The sequence below is a fragment of the Gigantopelta aegis genome, chromosome 4 (assembly GCF_016097555.1).
Source record: "Gigantopelta aegis isolate Gae_Host chromosome 4, Gae_host_genome, whole genome shotgun sequence".
NCBI lineage: Eukaryota > Metazoa > Mollusca > Gastropoda > Neomphalida > Peltospiridae > Gigantopelta > Gigantopelta aegis.
This window is the reverse complement of record NC_054702.1, coordinates 116347155-116371944: the sequence shown is the minus strand read 5'-3', so window position 1 is coordinate 116371944 and position 24790 is coordinate 116347155. Positions and strand designations below refer to the sequence as shown.

Sequence of the window (24790 nt, the reverse complement as noted above, 5' to 3'; positions counted from 1 at the left end):
CGGTAGTGTCAGAGTACTCGGCTACTCGGTAGTGGCAGAGTACTAAGCTACTCGGTAGTGTCAGAGTACTCGGCTACTCGGTAGTGTCAGAGTACTCGGCTACTCGGTAGTGTCAGAGTACTCGGTAGTGTCAGGGTGCTCGGCTACTCGGTAGTGTCAGAGTACTCGGCTACTAGGTAGTGTCAGAGTACTCGGCTACTAGGTAGTGTCAGAGTACTCGGCTACTCGGTAGTGTCAGGGTACTCGGCTACTCGGTAGTGTCAGAGTACTCGGCTACTGGGTAGTGTCAGAGTACTCGGCTACTGAGTAGTGTCAGAGTACTCGGCTACTCGGTAGTGTCAGAGTACTCGGCTACTGGGTAGTGTCAGAGTACCAAGCTACTCGGTAGTGTCAGAGTACTCGGCTGCTGGGTAGTGTCAGAGTACCAAGCTACTCGATAGTGTCAGAGTACTCGGCTACTCGATAGTGTCAGAGTACCAAGCTTCTCGATAGTGTCAGAGTACTCGGCTACTCGATAGTGTCAGAGTACTCGGCTACTCGATAGTCTCAGAGTACCAAGCTACTCGGTAGTGTCAGAGTACTCAGCTACTCGATAGTGTCAGAGTACTCGGCTACTCGATAGTGTCAGAGTACTCGGCTACTCGATAGTGTCAGAGTACCAAGCTACTCGATAGTGTCAGAGTACTCGGCTACTCGATAGTGTCAGAGTACCAAGCTACTCGATAGTGTCAGAGTACACAGTTCCATACACTGTTTCCGAAGTCTGACCACAGCATTTATTTTGGTCTTTTCCAAGATTTTATGTTTGGTTTGTTGTGTTGATCTTTCACGGCTGAACTTACAGATGTGTTTTTCGTTTTGTTTTGATAATTCGGTGCAATATTGGTTTACTACAACTCCATTCACTCTTTTCATCGTCTGACCCTAGCGGGGTATTTAATGTTAAAATGCTTTATTAATAAATTCGTATTAATAATTTTAGAATGTTTGATTGCTATTGATTATCTTTGTTTGATACTGATGTGTTTTAGTGCTGGGTGTCGTCAAACATCCACCCATTCAGTCATTCACTGATGGAATCAAAGCGGTGCCCAGGCCAGAGATTATCTTGTTTGACGCTGATGTGTTTTAGTGCTGGGTGTCGTCAAACATCCATCCAGTCAGTCATTCACTGATGGAATCAAAGCGGTGCCCAGGCGAGAGATGCCTCAATCTTCATTGGATAAGCATGTACACATGATTTGGCAGTTGGTATATTTTACCACAATGGTATACGTATTTTTAAAGAACAGCTTTTGGAGATATTACAAAGGATGTCCAGCTTACAATACCGACAAGCGGACACCGCGTCCCAAGGCGGATTTATGAAAATACACCCAAGACGAAGTGGGGAGGAATGTGCACGCTTTCAATGTGGCAATCAAAGAGATATACACTCGCAGAGACAAAACCAGAAAGATGAGTGGCGACAATCACAGTTCTGGAAGAGTTCCAACTCCGTCCACAATACATTCTTATAGCTCATCACGTGAACACGACCAGAATACGTCGGCAGGCACGCACCGTTCCACGTGAGGAAATTCTTTTATCAACAGATAAAGTGCACTTAATAATGAGTAAACAGCGCAAAGGCGTTATGGCAGACTGTATAATGAAAGCCAGTTTCTTCTTTTATCATGAAGTCACGGATAACGATTCGCCACTCTGGGACTGGCGTCAGTCAGTAGGGGGTACCTTTTACACTATCACTCAGGATCTTCTTCACGAGCAAATAGTGTCGTGTGCTGGGATGTCTTTTACAAATATTACCTTAAGACAATAAGCTGGTATTTAGACTGTTACACACGTAAACTATTACACACGTAGTCTATACACAGTATCCAACAGAGAAAAGATGGCATCCATGGTACATTGGTATAGCGGTTACATTAAAGACTGCCGGTTGCTGAGATACCCACCCTCCCCACGCTCGTATTTAATATTATGTGGGTACTTCTTCTTATGCCCATACCCACTGAAGGTTCAGCTAAACAGATCCACTTTGAATGGAGTCTTTGGCTTCCTAGTTGCTGACACCCATACCAATCCAGAAGTACTTATTATATACATACTTTCACGGTCGCATATTTGTGTCATTCTTTACAGAATATATTCTGACATAGTCATTACAAAAGTGCATTTTGGCGTACTACCTTTAGGTCTAGGTGGTTCATACATGATGATGGTTATGCAAAACGTAGTAGACCCAATGGTGGTGTTAAAACACTAATAATAATATTTTCTGAAGGCTATGACTGCTGATCGCGAGGCATTTACACTTGTTTAATGGTAACACAAGTTATTTATACAGCCACATGTGAACATAAACAGATAGTGCATCTGTTTGCAGTCTGCCCGAAGATTCGGAGCATTAACCCGAAACGTTACGGCAACAAGCGAACTTGAATTACTGCGATCTCGCGCTACTCTCGACATATGGCCACGTTGTGTAGACTGGCGTGCACTTACATGCTAGTTTATTTTTATTATTATGGGGAACTGCACAACAGCTCTCTACATGACGTCAAGGAGCCGGGGGTCTCCTCAAAAAGCCAAAACCACCATAGTGTCTATAACATGAAGGAGAGGGCATTAGGTGCGGATGTCCAGTACATGACCTCTGCAACGATTGAAGTAAAAATAATAATAATAAAAAAAATAAAAAAAATAATAATAATTTAAAAAATTAAAAAAAAAAAAAATTCAGTAATATTTAAATTTTTTAAAAACGTATATGTGTTTGTATAGCGACACATAAAGTACAGTTCCATATGTAGTAGGTAGGGACAGTTGTTCACCCCCTTCCACTGCCTGGCACAACCCGGATCTTATATTTTCCCTCCTGGCTACGCTAGTGCCTCGAATAATTCGAAAACGTTCCTTTCTAATTTCAATGTGTCTCTTTTGTCCAACTGGACAAGGCTATAATGTATTTGTATTATTACTCTGCCCTGGCTGTTACTTTACTGCCCCTTCCCCATGTAACTTCAGGCTAGGTAGGTCTATAGTCATCAACCTTTTTGGAGTGATTCCCCCCTCCATCCCCACCCCAGCAGGCGCGTGCGAAGGGGGAGGGGTTTGGGGGTCGAACCCCCCCCCCTGCTCAAGGCGAATTTTTTTTTCATATCCCGATTGTTTACATTCCTGTGAAAGCAGCTCGGCTAGCCAGTAGAAAACACCTCAGAATAGCCCTAGAAGGGGTCAGTTTTTCAAAATTCCTTTTCTTTCCCCACAGTGCGTTACTATACTGTCACTATTACGTTGAAGTTTGTTTGTCAAACATTCCTTTTCTTTCCCCACAGTGCGTTACTACACTGTCACTATTACTATACTGTCACTATTACTATACTGTCACTATTACGTTGAAGTTTGTCAAACATTCCTTTTCTTTCCCCACAGTGCGTTACTATACTGTCACTATTACTATACTGTCACTATTACTATACTGTCACTATTACATTGAAGTTTGTTTGTCAAACATTCCTTTTCTTTCCCCACAGTGCGTTACTATACTGTCACTATTACTATACTGTCACTATTACTATACTGTCACTATTACGTTGAAGTTTGTTTGTCAAACATTCCTTTTCTTTCCCCACAGTGCGTTACTATACTGTCATTATTACTATACTATCACTATTACTATACTGTCACTATTACGTTGAAGTTTTTTTGGTCAAACATTGGTAATTCTGACAGCATAGTCTTAGAGAGGAAACCCTCTATATGTTTTTATTAGTAGCAAGGGGTGTTTTATATTCACCATCCCACAGACAGGATAGCACACACCACGGTCTCTGATATACCAGTCGTGGTGCACTGGCTGGAACGAGAAACAGCGCAATGGGCCCAATGACAGGGATCGATCTTAGACCGACCGCGCATCAGGCGAACGCCTTTTACCATACTACTATTGAGATGAAGTGACAAATTAACCATACGGTAGACAGCCAATAGTTGTACGATAAAATGTGCTGAGGTATGGTTAAACATTCCTCTCTTCTCCTATAAATTAACTTACAATAAATCCACCCTATTCAGTCGACATACATATTATATTTTCATTATTAAAAATACTCTTCAGAATGATCGTTCGCATCTGGGGGACCCGGCCGGAATGTTTTCACGTATATTCATCGGTTAAAGTATCATTATGTTAGCTTTACATATTTAAAATATTGGCATTTACAAACATTTGCTATGCCGAATTTTAATTTTCCTAATTTCCTGTGATTGAATGCATCGGGCCCCTCTAAAATTGTTGTAAATGCGTTACCATTGAATCCTGAGTATATACGTTTTAATACGAAGTCCATAGTAATTCCACTGTTTGATATTCATGATATTTGCGATTGTAATTCTGACGAATTATATGATTGGATCGTACAGTTATTCATTTTAAGTACTTATTTCATTTGCTCCACCAATTTGGTACATAACTGTAGTGTTTTTATATTAAGCGGATCCACTTGTATTCAAATGTTATACATGATAAAAAAAAAAAAAAAAAAAAATAAGTGTTGAATTTATAACAACGAATTTAATTGTAGAATACAGGAAAATGTGTTTAAGAACATTTAGTTTTAACTTTCTCCAGGAGGAGCATGCTTCTGAATCCTCTCGATATCATTCAGTCAGCCCCCTCCCCAAATATTCACTTACATTCGCCATGCCTGCATATACCTGACCATGTCTACACGTAAAATATATTTGTCAATAAGTCTTGCCCCTCTGGAAAAATTGCTGCGGAAGGTCAAAGAAAAACGAAACGAGCGTGGAAATGTCTGTTGACTATTTGGGAATTTAGAGAGGAGTTTAACTTGTCAGTATTAAAACAAATAATTAATTGAGAACAAGTGGTATAGAAAATATAAAAATTTCTATAAATGCCACAGAAAACTGAAAACATCGCGCCCCATGTGACAGCCGGTTATTTGCCAGGGTTGTGTACCTACGGAACTGGAAATGTTGTAGTGACAGCATAATTGTTGTGTTTTTTCACAGACTGTGAACATTAACAAACTACTGAAGTAGCAGGTTATCACCACCTGGAAGCATGCTCTGATAGAAAGATGGTGTTGAGACAACCCCACACAGAGTTTGTATTTAATAGAACCAGGCGTGTTGCGTGGTTTGCGTTTGTAAGCAGGAGTCTATCGGATAGTATGATCTTTAAATATCAGACGCATGTATTATGTATTCTCAATTGGTTACAAGGTACCCACTGCACCGCGATATCGCGCTCAGTTGCCGTCTTGGAAGTCTCCCGGTACTAGCCTCGCACGACGATATACAATACCCATTTCATACCGTATAAATTATGAGAGGAAATTGGCAATGTAAACCCGGCATTGGCCGCATATTCTTGTATGCAATATGTTACCATCATGTTTATTTGTACATACACTGTTTGCCTGTTACTATTCGAAGCAGATTTAACATCTGCCCAAGCATTTTACATAAAAGGAACGCAGTGGAACGGCGAGTTTGTTGAACAGCACCCCAGCACATCGATCATCCAGTGACTCCTAGCTATCAGAACGGTTATGGCTGCACATCAGCTACGGGTTTATACTCGATATATTGTTAGCACTGTCTTGGCACCGGCTATATCATTAATGGCCAACGACGGGCGTAGTTGTGCATCTATATTTAGTTTAATGAAAGCCATACGGAGCTGGGAGAGTATGAGCACAGAGCCATCATTCATACAGAAGCAGTTGTCAGAATATCGGTGGTGGAAGCATCTATACAAATATGTGTTGAGACAGGCAGAATAAGTTGTGGAAGCACTTATGTCAACATATGTGGAACCATTCACACGCACATATGTAAAACCGTTAATTGATGTAAGGATCTCTAGAATCAGTGATATAAGTGTTTGTAGAACCTTCCATATAAGCATTTGCAGAACAGCTGATGCATTTGTAGGCCACCTGATGTATTATAAACATATGTACAATTACTGAAATAAACATCTGTAGAACTACTGATATAAATATCTATAGAATTACTGATATAAACATCTGTAGAACTACTAATATAAACATCTGTAGAACTACTAATATAAATATCTGTAGAACTGCTGATATAAATATCTATAGAAATACTTACATAAACATCTGTAGAACTACTTACATAAACATCTATAGAATTATTGATATAAACATCTATAGAATTATTGATATAAACATCTGTAGAACTAGTGATATAAACATCTGTAGAACTACTGATATAATCATATGTACAATTATTAATATAAACATATGTAGAACTACTTACATAAACATATGTAGAACTACTGATATAAATATCTGTAGAACTGGTGATATAAACATCTATAGAATTATTGAATGAAACATGTAGAATTACTGATATAAACAGTTGTAGAACTAGTGATATAAACATCTGTAAAATTATTAAAATAAACATATGTAGAACTACTAAAATAAACATTTATTTAATTACTGATATAAACGTATGTAGACTTATATGGATAAAAACATATGTAAAACTGCTAATACTAATAATAGATATAGAATGTAGAATAACTGATATAAACATATGTAGAATAATTGATAAAAGAAAGAAAGAAAGAAATGTTTTATTTAACGACGCACTCAACACATTTTATTTACGGTTATATGGCGTCAGACATATGGTTAAGGACCACACAGATTTTGAGAGGAAACCCGCTGTCGCCACTACATGGGCTACTCTTCCGATTAGCAGCAAGGGATCTTTTATTTGCGCTTCCCACAGGCAGGATAGCACAAACCATGGCCTTTGTTGAACCAGTTATGGATCACTGGTCGGTGTAAATGGTTTACACCTACCCATTGAGCCTTGCGGAGCACTCACTCAGGGTTTGGAGTCGGTATCTGGATTAAAAATCCCATGCCTCGACTGGGATCCGAACCCAGTACCTACCAGCCTGTAGACCGATGGCCTGCCACGACGCCACCGAGGCCGGTAATTGATAAAACATCTGTAGAATCATTAATAAAACATCTGTAGAATCATTGATAAAACGTCTGTAGAATCATTGATAAAACATATGTAGAATCATTGATAAAACATATGTAGAATCATTGATAAAAACATCTGTAGAATCATTGATAAAAACATCTGTAGAATCATTGATAAAACGTCCGTAGAATCATTGATAAAACGTCTGTAGAATCGTTGATGTAAACATCTATAGAATTGCCGATACAAGCATTAGTAGATGTAATAAAGATTTGTAAAAATACTGATACAAATAGCTATAGGACCACTGATATAAATCTATGTACAGTAGAATGATAAAGACGTCTGTAATGAAGGTGTCTTCCCATTCTTTCAGCGAGTGTATAGTTCAATAAAGAATCAATTGTGAAGATTGTTTTGCCACCAGAACCAGAACTATTTGTATGCTACTGGGTTACCGATTCCATTTTTTTTTTTTAATTATTAATATTATTATTTTGTTATAAATTAAGCAACTTGGTTATATGGGCAAATAAAAACAAATTAAAATAGAAAGCATATATATATATATATATATATATATAATAATAATTTAAAAAAATATTAATCATAAATAATTTTCAAAATTCATATTAAGACTCCGCAATGGTTAGTAATAAGCATTGGAAATGATAGAATTGGCGAAATGGATGTATAAACATTTTGCAATGGTTATTAACACACACACACACACACACACACACACACACACACACACACACACACACACACACACACGCACACACACACACACACACACGTTTGAAATGTCTAGTAGAGGTATTGCATCCCCTTCCTACTGGCAGCAATGTATCGTTTATATATATTTCCCCCATACAGGACAGCACATACCGCGGCGTTTGATATATCAAACGTGGAGCACTGGTTGGAGGACCAATAGTCTAATGGTGCCACTAATGAGTCTTTAGATAAACATGAACATACAAGCATGCAAGGCCGACATACACGGTACAATGTGTGTGTACGCTTCACCGAGTTCTACTGCTTCGACCGCGCTGTGGAACGTGCTTCACGTGTTTCTAGTTTTCGCATTCACCGTGCGCTCTTACGTTTTCTGTTGTTTCAGCGATCTCGGATGTATTTTTGTCCTAGCTGATTAACAAACACACAGTTTGTTTTGACCAACGCCAGTTCAAACGTAATGGATCTATCTTCAAAGTCCTTGTCGGTGAACTAAGTGTACACACTGTTACAACTTACAAAGTCTAGGATTAGAACTTGTTACAACTAGATGCAATCTCAAAATGTGTTAATACTTAATCATTTAAAACACGCTCAGTTCTGTTTCGTATCTATGATGCGTCATTGTTTGCTTTCAGTTAATTTCCATCGCTTGACTATGTCGCGTACAAATTCACACATGCGTACGGGATCCCATATTTATGGCAGTAGGTGGGCGAGAGGGGGAGGGGCAGGCAGGTTGATTTTTTTTTTACCGAATTAAACGAAAAAGCCCGAATCTGGATAACAACATTTATTCATATTTGCATTACTACCAAACAGCTTTACAGGGTTCCATGTTAGTTGTGTTCCATGTTCGGGATCGCTGAAGAAGAAGAAGTTTTATCTCGCCTTCATGTAAAATTCTTTAATCTCATTGGTTGTTTACCGTTGGACAAATCCCTTATACCCCTGTGGGCGGAGCCAAATTCTCTTATTCCCCGTCTGTAATTTCCAACAGTTTCCAGCCACCCCAGTTAATGCTAAAGCAATAATTAGATTATAAATAACATTGATAATCAATCAAGTATACATAATTAATTTTATTTTTACTAATTACGGTCGTGGTGTTATTGTATTAATGCGCGATTAGCAACAGTTGTGTGGGTTTTTTTTAGTTTTTTTTATTATTAATTTTTTTTACTACATACATTTCTGAAGAAAAAAAAAGAGTAGTTTTTTTTTTTTTTTTTTTTATTAATATCTGTTTCAGACAATTTCGTATTACAAACATTTGAAGTTAAAAACTCGTTTATCGATGGAACTATTTTTCGTCACTGGCAAGTGGTTTCGTTCGCGTCCGCGTGGTACGGATCCGTTAATAAATTGTTAACAATTATTGTCTGGCGTTATTTTGATTATTCGGCTCGAGGTAAAAGAACACACAGAGGGTACATACAAAGCCATATACCCCTCGTGATGCTTCTACAACTTATAGTGTTCCATGTAAAAAGGCGGAGTAGAAGGAAACACGTTTTCAGGCCAGCTCAGTTTGCCCTCCCGTCTCCATCGTGTTTGCCCAAATGCAAAGATTTGCTCCAACACTGGGGGGTTAGGCAGTTGACCCCCTGACACTCCTGTCACGTCCGCTTATGCAAATTCAGTAAACGCTAATTTATCAGTTTTTGGGACGTGTATAGTATGGGATCGATCCCATTAGGCTGTTTCTCGTTCCAGCCAGTGCACCTTGATTGGTATATCAAAGGCCGTGGTATGTGCTATCCTATCCTGTATCCTGGGATGCTGCATATAAAAGATCCTTTGCTACTAATGGAAAACTGTGGCAGGTTTCCTCTCTAAGACAATATGTCAGAATTACTAAATGTTTGACATCCAATAGCCGATGATTAATAAATCAATGTGCTCTAGTTATGTCGTTAAACAAAACAAACGTTTTTATAGTATGTTTATGGAATATGTGTGCGTGTTGTGTGTATGAATGTGTTTGTGTTTGTTGAGTGAGTGTGTGTGTGCATGAATGTCTGTTGCGTGTGTATGTTTTATTGTGTGTGTAATTTTATATTTGTATATGGTGTGTGTGCGTGTGTTTGTGTGCGTATGAATGTGTGTTTGTGTTTGTTGAGTGAGTGTGTGTGTGCATGAATGTGTGTTTGTGTTGCGTGTGTATGTTTTATTGTGTGTGATTTTATATTTGTATATGGTATGTTTGTGTGCGTGTCTCTGCCTGTGTGTGTGTCTGTGTGTGTGTGTATGTGTCTGTGTGTGTGTATGTCTGTGCGTGTGTGTAAGTGTCTGTGTGTGCGTGTGTGTGTGTGTGTGTGATTTGTGTGATCAAATTAAAGACAACTCCATCAAATATGAAAAACCTGTTTAACAATACATTAATATTGTACAATCATTATGTAGTCAAGCCCTCGGAATATATAAAATAATTGTATACATATGTGCACATTGAAGATATAAATGAAGTATGTCTACAGAAACATTTCGCCACACCATCAAGCTTTCTTCTTCCTAGCCTGTTCGGCGGTACTGTATGTTCCGTCCCCATACTGTGGCAGTGGTAATGGAACTAAAAACAGCAGAAGCCAGAATTTCCCAAACACGTCTCTCAAGTTGTCTTTGGCGTGGTTTCTAGCGTAGGTGTGCACCCCACGCCATGCCTCGTATGTCGTCTGTCCGCTGGTTGCTATAGTGATTTGCCAGTACAGAAACCCCACGGCCACCAGACCCATGACTAAACTGCTGTATAGTAGGACCACCAGAATCAGGTAGAATAAAGATGGCGGCTTTCCTGAGAGGGAATTTGACAACAAGTCCACAAGCAAAGTAACGAAAGTCTGCGGTCCGGAAAACTGAACTCCGTAGAGAGCGTTAGCGTACTTGACCACCATGACTAGCGTGTAGAACGTGCCGATGAACATGAACAGGCAGTACATTATGAAGTGTTTCTGGTTGTGGTAGCCGATGCACACCGCCATGAAGAAACAGTGATGGTCTCGCTTCAAGACGCAGGTTCGACACAGATCACAGTGGTGTGATCGACCTAGCTTCATGGTTCCACAGTCTTCACACAGAGTGTCTTTTACTGGCTTTCTTGTGGTGCCACCTCCTCCCTGGTCACCGTGCAACCGTTTAACATTAGTGTCACAGCGGTGAGATGGACCTGGCTTCATAGTTCCACAGTCTTCACACAGAATGTCTTTTACTGGCTTTCTTGTGGTGCCACCTCCACCCAGGTCACCGTGCATCCGTTTAACATTAGTGTCACAGCGGTGAGATCGACCTGGCTTCATGGTTCCACAGTCTCCACACAGAATGTCTTTTACTGGCTTTCTTGTGGTGCCACCTCCACCCTGGTCACCGTGCATCCGTTTGACGCTAGTGTCCGTACAGACACACAGCACAAAATTCCCCAAACCGTTCAGCGACACGTACAAAACTAGTAGTTTGTGTACTGTCATCACCAATTGGTTATCTTCGTAGAAATGGGGCAGGATTTGAAACCACACTAGGTATGCAGCCAGTAGCGACATTACCAGGAAGTACAAACACCCCGTTATATTTAGAAAGGCGAAGAAACGCAAGCGCCATTGTATTTTTCTATCAAAGATCAGTTTGAACATAGTCTTCATGCTGTACTTTAAATACTAACCAGTTTTGTTCACTCGATGTGTATCCGAACACTAATCAATCGAGGCTAACAGAAGCTTGGTGTATCAAAAATATATGTGCTATTGGTTTTACCACACGCACTGTCATGGCGAATGGTTTTCCCGTACCCGGATAAACACTGGGCAAGATAACGGCTCTCTTCGTCTGTATATAAAGGGCGCGAAATCTCGGGAAATCGATATACAACAGGCGTTAGCTAACTGACGACAGGCGACTGACTACTGGTACGTTTTTTTTTTAAAAACACGTTTAACGCAGACCAGCGACCGCAGTGTGTCAACCATTGTCGTAGCTGCGAATCATTCAATTAATAGTCACATTAGTGGCGAGCGTTTATTGACCGCGCTGTTTTATGTAGATGTTGTTTACTTAGTCACAGACTAAACTCAGTCAAAGGTATTGGACTCAAATTCACAAATCCTGTCAATCTTGCATAAACAAGAAACAAACATAAATCTGATTAATTCAGCGCAACTGGATATAGGCACAGTGGAGATGATTTTACTCAGATTGAGAAAAACACTCAGTAGTAAACACTGTAACTGTCCACATTGTAACTGTCATTTGATAGTGTGTTCTTTGTAGCCAGTGCACCACAAATGGTATATCAAAGGCCGTGGTATGTACTATCCTGTCTGTGGGATGGCACATATAAAAGATCCGTTGCTACTAATGGAAACATGTAGCGGGTTTCCTTTATAGATAAGACTATACCAAATAAAATCCCATAGGCGACCATGTTAACGTTTATGTTTAAAAACACTGTATGCAATAAATAAATCAACCAAACTATGACCCATAAATATCAGTACTACAACCCCTACCTCAAAGTATTAACTGAAGAAAATGGTACCTTTCATGGCTCATTTTCGGTATAACAAGGAGTTTGTACAACACCCTTGTTTCGCACAAAATTTGAGTATTTTTTTACAGGTACCCAATACATGTTCCGAGCACAAGGCTACTTGACACAGTGGTGCTAGATGAAATAAATAAAATTGCATACATTTTTACCCCCGATGAAACTATTTTCTTTTTACAACCAACACACTCACATTTATAACCAATCACAGGACTTGTGGTGTTAACGTTTCTACCTTTGATACAGCCGGACGTTATTTGGTTTAGTGCTACCTGTAAGACTATATGTAAAAAATTATCAAATGTTTGACATCCAATAGCCGACGATTAGTAAATCAGTGTGCTCTAGTGGTATCGTTAAACAAAACAAACTTTAATTGGAAAGCGTGTGGACTTATCATAGACTTGTCCCAAGTCTCCCTCTTCTTTCGTGCTAGATGTTGTTCATGCTCAACCAGTAGATCTGTTACGTGAGGAGGACCGCCCTCGGTGGCGTCGTGGTAGGCCATCGGTCTATAGGCTGGTAGGTACTGGGTTCGGATCCTAGTCGAGGCATGCGATTTTTAATCCAGATACCGACTCCAAACCCTGAGTGAGTGCTCCGCAAGGCTCAATGGGTAAACCACTTGCATCGACCAGTGATCCATAACTGGTTCAACAAAGGCCATGGTTTGTGCTATCCTGCCTGTGGGAAGCGCAAATAAAAGATCCCTTGCTGCTAATCGGAAGAGTAGCCCATGTAGTGGCGACAGCGGGTTTCCTCTCAAAATCTGTGTGGTCCTTAACCATATGTCTGACGCTATATAACCGTAAATAAAATGTGTTGAGTGCGTCGTTAAATAAAACATTTCTTTCTTGTTACGTGAGGACTTACTCAAAATGTAGGCCAATCACTCAACAGATTTTAAATTAAACGCCGAAAGCTCTTTTTATTACTTATTTATTATTGGTCGATTATTGCAAGAAGATCTTCCGTATTCATTTCTTTTCGTGTTTAGGTCTATATCTAATGAAGATTTCAAACACGCAGTTCTGGTATAGCCAGATGTCCCCCATGCTCCCTCCCCCCCCCCACCCCCACCCCAATCGCACCTTTCCTCCAGCACCACCTTTATATTTTCTTGTCCCCCCATTGGATCCGCCCGTTTTAACCGGTACGCCATCTTCTACATGCGCCTCTATCTCAACGAAATTTCAGCCGTGTTAGTGGGTAACACTTCGTCTGTATTTCAACGAAAATTCAGCCGTGTTAGTGGGTAACACTTCGCCTGTATAACAACAAAAATTCAGCCGTGTTAGTGGGTAACACTTCGCCTGTATAACAACAAAAATTCAGCCGTGTTAGTGGGTAACACTTCGTCTGTATCTCAACAAAAATTCAGCCGTGTTAGTGGGTAACACTTCGCCTGTATCTCAACAAACATTCAGCCGTGTTAGTGGGTAACACTTCTTCTGTATCTCAACAAACATTCAGCCGTGTTAGTGGGTAACACTTCACCTGTATCTCAACAAACATTCAGCCGTGTTAGTGGGTAACACTTCTTCTGTATCTCAACAAACATTCAGAAGTGTTAGTGGGTAACACTTCGCCTGTATCTCAACAAACATTCAGCCGTGTTAGTGGGTAACACTTCGTCTGTATCTCAACACACATTAAGCCGTGTTAGTGGGTAACACTTCGCATGTATAACAACAAAAATTCAGCCGTGTTAGTGGGTAACACTTCGCCTGTATAACAACAAAAATTCAGCCATGTTAGTGGGTAACACTTCGCCTCTATCTCAACGAAATTTCAGCCGTGTTAGTGGGTAACACTTCGTCTGTATTTCAACGAAAATTCAGCCGTGTTAGTGGGTAACACTTCGCCTGTATAACAACGAAAATTCAGCTGTGTTAGTGAGTAACACTTCGCCTGTATAATAACAAAAATTCAGCTGTGTTAGTGAGTAACACTTCGTCTGTATAACAACAAAAATCCTTCCCTCCCCACTTTCATTTGTCGTAAAAACATGCGCGGACAGAGGCCAGGACTTGTGTGCTTACACCGTACTGATGTAACCCAATAACACCTTCCCACATCATCTGTGTCCCCATCACACGACCCATAAACAGTGTGATTGCCCCCACTCCAGTTTAGATCTCAACCTCCAAATATAATTTTTGTTTAATCAGTCAGTGTTACATCGGTCTCAGTCAAATCAAACCTTCACTCCACCGGTTCATGACAGAGGACCTGAATCAACTTTATCACACGTCAGTCACTCCGAAGGCGCTATAGTATATACGTTGTTTGAAGTTGTCAGATTTATGATAGCAGCTTCTCGATTGGTTGAATGAACGGTTATGTGGACACGCAATAACGTTGGTTTTTATCAGATCTGCTGACGGAGACGTAAAGTCAGAGTGGCCTATAAGATTTAGTTTCAAAAAAATTTGACTGCATGTTCGCAAGCCCTACCAAGCTTGTTCCATATTATGGGCTATGATAATAACATACACATAGGCTAGCTTGATGGTGTTTGCAGGTATAAATTACGATTATTAATACATGTAGGCCTATATATTTAAGTTTAAGAACATTATACGTGATAGACGTGTATCAACATTGGTGACCTCGACAGGTGTGTTTGATGACATCCTGGCTTCAAATTAAACAGAAATCAAATGAGATGGAAATACCTCTTTAGAAGTAAACATGGAATATAAATGTTTGTACGTGAAGCCTGTTTACCGGTGTAATAAAACTCGTACGCCAACTGTGTATAAAATTGATTTGGTTATAATTTAGTAACATTTTATTCCTCTTACAGGAGCATTTCAACACAATGAAGTAATGATCTGCGATATGTAGAAAATAGACTGGTCAATAAACACCGTTGTAATCGCCTCTTCACTTGCACTTGACGCAACTTTATTAGCAGTCACACTATACACTGGGTGTTTCATAAGTACTGGAGCTAGTGGTAACAGATGCCTACAAATGTATACTCGTCAAAAATTATTTTCGGAAAAGAAAGAAAGAAAGAAAGAATTTTTTTTATTTAACAACGCACTCAATACGTTATATTTTACAGTTATATGGCGTCAGACATATGGTTAAGGACCATACAGATATTGAGAGAGGAAACCCGCTGTCATCACTTCATGGGCTACTGTTTTCGATTAGTAGCAAGGGATCTTTTATATGCACCATACCACAGACAGGGTAGTACATACCACAACCTTTGATAGTTGAGAGTTGGGGGGAGAGAGAGAGAGAGAGAGAGAGAGAGAGAGAGAGAGAGAGAGAGAGAGAGAGAGAGAGAGAGGAGGGAGGCAAAGATGTAAATCACACAGCTAGAATAACACTATTCTCTGAGCTTGTATAGTCGGTAAACAAAAACAGATAAATCTCTCATGTATGAAATCAGTGGAAAACATAAGCAGATGTAATTCCCCTTAGGGATACCTCTAAAAATTAATTCCTTAACTAGAGTTTAGGTCAAAGATGGAAGTGCATTAATTGTGTATTAAATACTGCTATGCATACCATTACAGAGACGTGTATCATGACTTTCATAAAGTGTTTAGTAAATTATTTGATTTCAACGAGATACTAGGTACTAATGTGCAGGATGCCACTAAAATCTTCATGACACTTCCTATTATGTCCGAAACAGGCAATGTAGTCTCCAGTTTTCTTAGGTTAATTGTAAAGGCGAGGTGGTTTATTATATACATGTATATATATATATATATATATATATATATATATATATATATATATATATATATATATATATATATCATATAATATCTTACATTTTCAGTGCAATCAAAGTAGGTTTATTGACATTTAAGCAAACGTACTTGGGTGACACTCCATGATTGACGTATGCATTCATAGTCATCAAATAAAAACATTTCAATGGCAATTTGACACTGAAAGCTGTCCAGCGTTCAGAAAACAAAAAAACGTTAGGCATAACTTTATTTTGATGTAAGGACATCCAAAATGACGTCATTCGAACTGCCATTGAAATGTTTTTATTTGATGACTATGAATAGATATATAGAATCTTTAGCGACATGTTACCATTGTCACCTATGGAACTTAATCTGATGGTATGTACCCTACAATTTGTCTGTTAATCCTCTCTGCTACTTCTTAACACAGGACAAAAAAAAAAAAAATCATTTAATAACGTAGATAGAATTTCTTTGAAACGCCACTCAGCCGTGCCAATAGACTGGAACTCTTCTGGTGCCTGGCAGTTAGCGTGTTTTGCCTTTGACTAGACTGGTCCCAGTTTGTCGAGTGTAATTATGGCCATTGATTTTCCATTCATTGGCTGCTCATATATAGCTCAGTGTTTAATGATCGATGTTGTCCCATCGACCCATCTGACCCTCGGCTGTATAGATCTGTTCTGACCTGGGGCTGTTTATCTGAGTTTTTCTTAAGAACAGCCACGTCTACCTCTACACACACAACATGTTGTGCACCACCCACTGCACAGCCAACTTTGTGCCACCCACTACACAGACAACACACGGTGTCACTCACTACACAGACAACACACTGTGTTACCCACTACAGAGACAACACACTGTCACCTACTACACAGACAACACACTGTGTTACCCACTATACAGACAACACACTGTTGCATCCATTACACAGACAACACACTGTGTTACCCACTACACAGACAACACACTGTGTTACCCACTACACAGATAAAAAACTGTGTCATCAACTACACAGACAACACACTGTGTTACCCACTACACAAACAACACACTGTGGCATCTATTACACAGACAACTCACTGTGTTACCCACTACACAAACAACACACTGTAGCATCCACTACGACACACTGTGTCACCCACTACACAGACGACACACCGTGTCACCCACTACACAGACAACACACTATGCCATCCATTACACAGACAACATACTGTGTCACCCAATACACAGACAACACACTGTGTCAGCCACTACACAGACAACACACTGTGACCCACTACACAGACAACACACTGTGTCACCCAATACACAGACAACACACTGTGACCCACTACACAGACAACACATTGTGTTACCCACTACACAAACAACACACTGTGTCACAAACTACACAGAAAACACACTGTGGCATCCATTACACAGACAACACACTGTGCCACCCACTACACAGACAACACACTGTGTCACCCACAACACAGACAACACACTGTGTCACCCACAACACAGACAACACACTGTGTCACACACTACACACTGTGTCACCCACAACACAGACAACACACTGTGTCACACACTACACAGACAACACACTGTGTCACCCACAACACAGACAACACGACTGTGTTACCCACTACACAGACAATACACTGTGTTACCCACTACACAGACAACACAATGTGGCATCCCACAGACAACACACTGTGTAACACTACACAGACAACACACTGTGTCACCCACAACACAGACAACACACTGTGTTACCAACTACACAGACAACACAGTGTCACACACTACACACGCAACACACTGTGTCACCCACAACACAGACAACACATTGTGTCACGTACTACACAGACGACAACCAATGAGTTGTGGTGCTGGTGTGCGCAACTCTTTCTTTGGACATAATTGGACACTGTTCAGTGTTGATTACTTTGACGTAAACAACCCCTTTCGTGCGTTTAATGACCCATATATGTATGCGTTTACTGTTTGGTTTTTTCCTCTCTCATTCTTAACAGTTGTTCTTCGCTGTTCCTGACTGTAAGATCGGGGCGGGACGTAGCCCAGTGGAAAAGCACTCGCTTTATCCCCGTTGGTGGGCCCATTGTACTATTTCTCTTTCCAGCCAGTGCACCACGACTGGTATATCAAAGGTCGTGGTATGTGCTACCCTGTCTATGGGGTATGGGATGGTGCATATGAAAGATATTTTGCTACAAATGGAAAAATGTAGCGGGTTTCCTCTCTAAAACTATACATCAAAAATTACCAAATATTTGACATCCAATAGCCGTCATTAGCCGATGATTAATAAATCAATGTGCCGTAGTGGTGTCGTTAAACAAAACAAACTTTAATTTTGACTGCAAGTTCCGCCCGCTACTAGTAACATCACAGATGCTACATTCTAAGGAAAGTTCCGTCCGTTCCTGGATCATAATGAGACAAGGACCGCTGTTAATTTTCAGAAATGGAGAATTACGAGTTTTGGAGAAACGGAGAAATGGAGAAGTACGAGAATTACCACTAAATAATTATACATGTCAGTAAATGTAGGTTTACGTTCGATTGTAACATTTGTACGGACTGTTCGTGTGCAATCTAGCACTCACGTGTATCTGGCCATTAGGCATCAAGGAAAAGGTAATGGCCACTCTTCCAAGGATGTAGTAGGGCAGGTGTATTTTAAAATATTTTCTTTGTTTATGTCCTTATTGCCCTGTTTGCTCCGCTTTATTGCTCTCTGTAAACTACAGATCGGAGATGTCCGTTTGTTCAACACAATTGGTGAACACGGCCGTCGAATTATAAGGGCTGTAAAATACTGTAACACACGAAGCTAGTACATGTTAGCTAGTACATGTAGATATTTCTCGACTTAAACCTCAATATTCCATTTTAAAATCTGAACGACAAAACCCAAATCGTATCTCTGCATAAGGCAAAGTCAAAGGGATGTTTTGACAATACCGTGACTCATTGTCGTGATTGTTCTTATAAATCATCGTTAGGAACTGCCGCTGTAGGATCAAAGCCAAAGATGGATCCAGGAACTATTTAAAGGGCGAGGAGTGGGAGGAGGGGGTGACTAACGGGAAAAGAGCACATGAACCAACTCGTCAAAGGGGCATCCCAATGAATACACAATTTAAGCTAGATGGCGTCCCCTAGTCCCCTGGTACCCCGGTCGTTGAAACCACCTCTGAGAACGATCCACCCTTCCTACTTCCCTTCCTACTTCCGTCTGTAGAAGGACTGAAACTCCCAAGACTGGCTAAACAAATATAAAACTGCCGATCACAGAGCTCACAGGATATTTAAAAGGTTAGGATCAGTCTCAGATGCAACTCATGAATCAGGGCCCAAACAGTAATGATATCAGGTGTTCGCAAAAGTTGAGCATTTTCTGCCCTACGGGTAGGAATCAGGAACTAAGCCCACGATGGACATACCTGAACCTTGATTGGACGTGTCAAGAATATCTAAAAGTGGCTAATGGCACCAGTCATGTATGTGTCACGTAGACATAATATGACGTTTGTATTTTTTGGGTTACTTCCTACATATTACGTAGAGTGGAAAATAATAATTAAACAATATATCATGTCTATGTCGCACGTATTTGTCACGGAAACCTCGGCCGAGTTCAGCCAAACAGAACAAACACTCGCTGAACGGGATTTTGCGCTTCACACTTAACTGAATGATTACTTTCGCCATGGCCAGTGCATGTAGTTTAGACAGTTTAGCGAAACACCATCACAAATGGCAAAAGTTTTAATTCCAACTGTATTCAACTCTCTATGTAGTACACAAAATATAGAACAATAGAATTAGTGGAACGATTTTAAACTCAACGTTGAAAATATGCTAGTCAAAATAACTTAGGGAGCTCTAACCTTTTAATTGTAACTCAGGTAACCAATACCAATTTAGGAATAAGATCATGAACAGCTGTCTAACTCTTCAAAGATTCCATCATAAATGTGAACATAAAACTGAAAGAGACTAACGTAATTATAACCATTTAATACGCAATGTTTTAGCAAAATGTGTTGTGTGCGTTACCTTATACCTGTCGTGCTTACCATCGTATTCTGAAAACTGGATTCTGTCATTCCATGTACAATATGCCATACCAGCATTGATTGTGTAGTGGTTGAACCGTCGGACTTAAGGCTGGTAGGTACTGAGTTCGCACCTCGATACCGCATTACCCTGACAGAGTTTTAAAAGCTAAAAGGGGAGGCGTAAGGCTACTTTTTCGACCTCTTCAGTACCCCAATGATGTTCTGGGTAGACAGCCAACATAACAAATTCGTGTGTCCAGGACAGAATGCTTGAATCTCACTTGTGTATAAGTTAGAAAACCAAGTTAAAATTAATGAAACGAAACATGTCTTTAGTAAATCTAGAATACAAATGCACACGTTTAAGGTCTGTGAGGGAAAAAAACAATAACATTTTGAAAATTCTCCTAGACTGCTTATCTACATTATAGTGAATAGTGCTATGCTTTTGTTCAAAGCTTGATGTACACTAACTTTAAATAGCGCACGTAATACTACACACCTGTCATAAGGTGAGTTATGTAACCAGGTACTACTGCGCTTGAAACTTGTATAGGGTGCCACAATCTGTGGAACTGAGGTAGTCGATGTCCGCGATCTAATTTTTTGTGATTTAATTTTAAAGGTAAAAGATTATAATATGTATATCCACGATGTATATATTCCCTGAAACATTGCTTGACGCAGCTTTAGCCACGTCAGTTACTGTCGTCTATGGGATATGATTGGTATACACCCTGTTCAGTAAGAGGATCACCATCTGATTTTGCTTAGAATGTTTCCCATCCATACATATTCCTATTTGTCACTATTGGCACCAGCAGATCGAGCAATTCGTTATCAGTCTTTCTTAAATAAACAAGCTTCACACACACACACACACACACACACACACGCGCGCGCACACACACACACACAAAAAAAACAACAACACAAACAAACCCACAACCACCCCCCCCCAACCCCCCCCCCAAAAAAAAAAACAAAACAAAAAAAACACCCAACAATAAACAATACAAGGCCTCTGTATCTTTGTGTAAAATATACGTTGTATTAAAACCTATTTCTACATCTGACCACGGCATTATGTAGGAACGTTAGCGATCTTCCAAGACAGATGTCATCTGGTAATCTTGGTAATTTGGTAGAAATTTATACCGACATTGTATCAATTAGTCTAGTCTTGTTTGCCGGTCTCCATACATTTTAAACGGAATTGTCGAAATAATTATACATTTTTGTACTATACCACGACAATTTAAGGGACGTACAACTGTGATTGTCAATACTTCTTTTCTATTTTTTTTTTTTTTAAATTAGGTACACTAATACTAGTTCAAGTCAAATTATAGGAAGTTAGTGGCAAGCTGAAAGAACACTTTATGACAACATGCCCTGTCACGTATCTCACCAATGACAGGTGTGCTAGCATTACGTGCGCTATTTAAAGTTAGGTACACATCAAGCTTTGGCCCGGTGAAATGCTGTTTATTATTAGACATCATAAAGATGTAACACTGTGCTTGTCAGGAATGATACGTGTTACACAGAATACCTCAGTCAACATTTTCTTCAGGCCTGAACCAAAACATAACTCTATTCACTTGTCAAAATATTATGGAGACAAGCAGTCTAGGAACAATAATTTCAAAATGCTACTCGTTTTTCTAAAACGCACCGTAAACGTGTGCATTTGTATTCCGCTAAAGACATGTGTTTTTTCTCTTTATTATTGTTATTATTATTTATTTATTTATTTATTATTTTTAATTACTATTATTTTTTTAAACGCCACAAACATTTAACAGATACAAAGAATTTTTTTTGTGTGGACATTACAAAAATGGATGATGATGATATGAATGGTGTTTTTTGTCAAATATGATTTATATCTCATCGAGTAAAGTTTGCAGTCACTCTCATCGCGCAAACTTCACTCGATGAGATATAAATCATATTTGACAAAAACATGAAATATTCTGTATGTGTGTGGCCTTACACTCCCCACTGAGCCTAGCGATGCACTCACTATGGTTAGAGCCGGTACCGACATAAAAAAAATCCATGATTTATTGTTTACTCTATGAGCTTTAGTTACAGATTAAATAAAAATAAATTATCAAGGGGAAAAATGCTTATTTTTAATGTATTATTGGATTAGTGAAAAAGGCATGATTTCATAACTTTTTTTGTAACACAACCTAGAAGAAAACACCAACTTTTTGACTTGTATAACAGTAACTGTGTGTACATATTGATGACGGCAGTGCTCGGACTACCCTAACTTTAAAGCCAGATTACTACCGGTTCCACTAATTATTATTTCCTACATTTTGAATATGTTTTTCATTACATTTTCAAATTGTGAAGGGTATACCATATATTTTGGCATAGTTTGTCTACACTAATGTACCAGTACTAAACTAGTCAAGTCAAGTCGAAATAATTCGATCATGCTTGGATCTCGTGTTCAACCATGTCCATGTCACAGCCAGTCTCCGACTCTCTGGCATGGCCAGTGTCTGGGTCCGGGACAGGTAGGTATGGACCAACTTTGTGAGACAATTTTCCATAACTTTATTTAATGGGGTGAGGAAATAATTTTGATACATCTCTCTAATATAATATAATATTGATAATTCTTAATGGTTTAAAAGTTGGACGTAGAGTATTGGGTCGAGCTTTTCCAAAATGGTAAAATACTAACATAGCTGTCATTGTCAGTGTTTATTGTATTGATTCAGTGACGTATGTCAATCATAGGCAATTACACAGTAGGCTCTGTTATCCAATAATGCCAACAGTAAATACGTTCTCGATAAATTAATGATGCGCGTATTTATAATTACAGCCAATGTGTGGACCATAGGCGCCGGAGAATGCCGTAACTGAGATGGGGCGGTCAGTTAAATTAATTTCCATTGCATCTGCGAGGTTTGGTTTGCAATGTATAATTTTCAAAGTTGGCGGGGTGGTGTGTGTGGGGGGATGGGGGATGGGGGCTTTTGCCACCCTGCTTTCCCCGTTTCCTGCGCCTATGTTGACTTAGTAGATTACACATAATTCAGTGATGTGAGCGATTTTTTTCTGATATGGATATTTAAATGTCATTTGTAAGATCCATTCTGATGAGAGAGACGTATTTAAAGAAATATCAATGCAAAATAATACCAGTGTTTTGTGTCCTCTGATGTTTCTCAGAACATTGGTCACAGCATGAACAGCGCTGCACTTTCCGATAATCAATCAATCACTTTGATGAGCTGCTTTGTTGGTCTGTCCGATCGATACACGTACACACGCCATACAGACAGTGACTGTGGGGTACCGTCATCTTTAAAGTCTCGCCCTAATCATATCCTATTATAGCGATCCCGACTCTAATAAGATGGCATTACTCTCGCAAATGCATCGGTTTCCTTTTTGTCATCGCTTAAATATCTATTTTTCTTCCTTCATACAAATTGTTAATTGGCAAAACATGCTAGTTATCTTAAAGGATAATATAATTGCTAAATAATGTGACCATAAAACTATCGTTTACGACATGTTGGCAAACAAGAGCCGGCGACACAGCGAGATCGCTATCGGCTAATCGGAAACGTGCCGCTCGCCTAGCCAAACAAGACAAACATATTAACACGTCAGCCCCACCGGCACGTGGAATGCAGTGACGTCATCAGCATTCATCGCGGTACACTGGTGACGAAGGGAGAGCACGTGGAATCAGTTTAGCTGGAAATTAGTATCTGCCACACGTCCCGTCCTGCCGTAGACTGGTCCTCTCAGCTCGTCTGCACATAATATTCTCTACGGAAACAGTAATGCATATTCTCCACAAACTGGAATGCTTATGGATAATTTTCACTGACAGTCACCACGCCCATTATGCAGTCTACGTACTGACACGTGACACTTATTTCACTTAACAACACAAACTATCACTGGCGTAGCCATGGACGCCATGCCCCACTCCCCCCGATCGCAAACATTTCCCCACCACCTTTTACATTTGTCTTTCGCTCCATAAAACGGATCATAGACAGTGTGGGTGCCTCCCCCCATTATCAATTACTTTCTACGCCAATGCAGGTTCGTAGGGGAAAGAATATACATGTTTTGGGGGACATAGCCCCCTCCCATCTCCGGCCCCATTGGAGAATGTAGACTGTTCCTAGAGTAGGAGGTACGACATAAAAAGAAGTATTCCAAAGTAGGCCTACATTGAGAGATAAATTATGTCTTTCTGAAAAAAAACATCCAGCCACCCAATTACTACATTCTCAGATTTACCCCTCCCCCCAAAAAACAACAACAACAACAACAAACAAACAAAACAACAACAAAAACCCCAACAACAAACAAAAACAACAACAACAAAGAAACCCCACAACAAACAAAACATACCCTCATTAAATACACGATAGTCAACAGATAAGCGTCGGATGATGCCAGCAACTATTGTACAGTCTTAATGGACATGCTTGTTCATTCTAAACCTGAACCTAATAATGTTAATAAGAATCACTGCATTAAAATGTGGTATGCGTAAATACAAAAACGATTAATTCCTTGAAGAGAAAACACCTTTAAAGGGCGGGACGTAACCCAGTGGTAAAGCGCTCGCTTGATGCGCGATTGGTCTATGAACGATCCCCGTCGGTGGGCCCATTGGGCTATTTTTCGTTCCATCCAGT

At 39.8% G+C, this 24790-nt stretch overlaps 1 protein-coding gene across 1 annotated transcript; it reads right to left on the bottom strand.

Moving 5' to 3' along the window:
* Nucleotides 1-10105: 10105 nt before the first annotated feature.
* Nucleotides 10106-11171, bottom strand: LOC121372615 (palmitoyltransferase ZDHHC22-like). Its single transcript, XM_041499039.1, has one exon. It carries the CDS (start codon nucleotides 11118-11120, stop codon nucleotides 10248-10250), a length of 873 nt encoding a protein of 290 aa, XP_041354973.1. The 5' UTR covers nucleotides 11121-11171; the 3' UTR covers nucleotides 10106-10247.
* Nucleotides 11172-24790: the final 13619 nt, after the last annotated feature.

Excerpts from the sequence above, each read along its gene's own strand:
- LOC121372615 (XM_041499039.1), bottom strand. The coding sequence starts at position 11,120 with ATGCACGGTGACCAGGGTGGAGGTGGCACCACAAGAAAGCCAGTAAAA.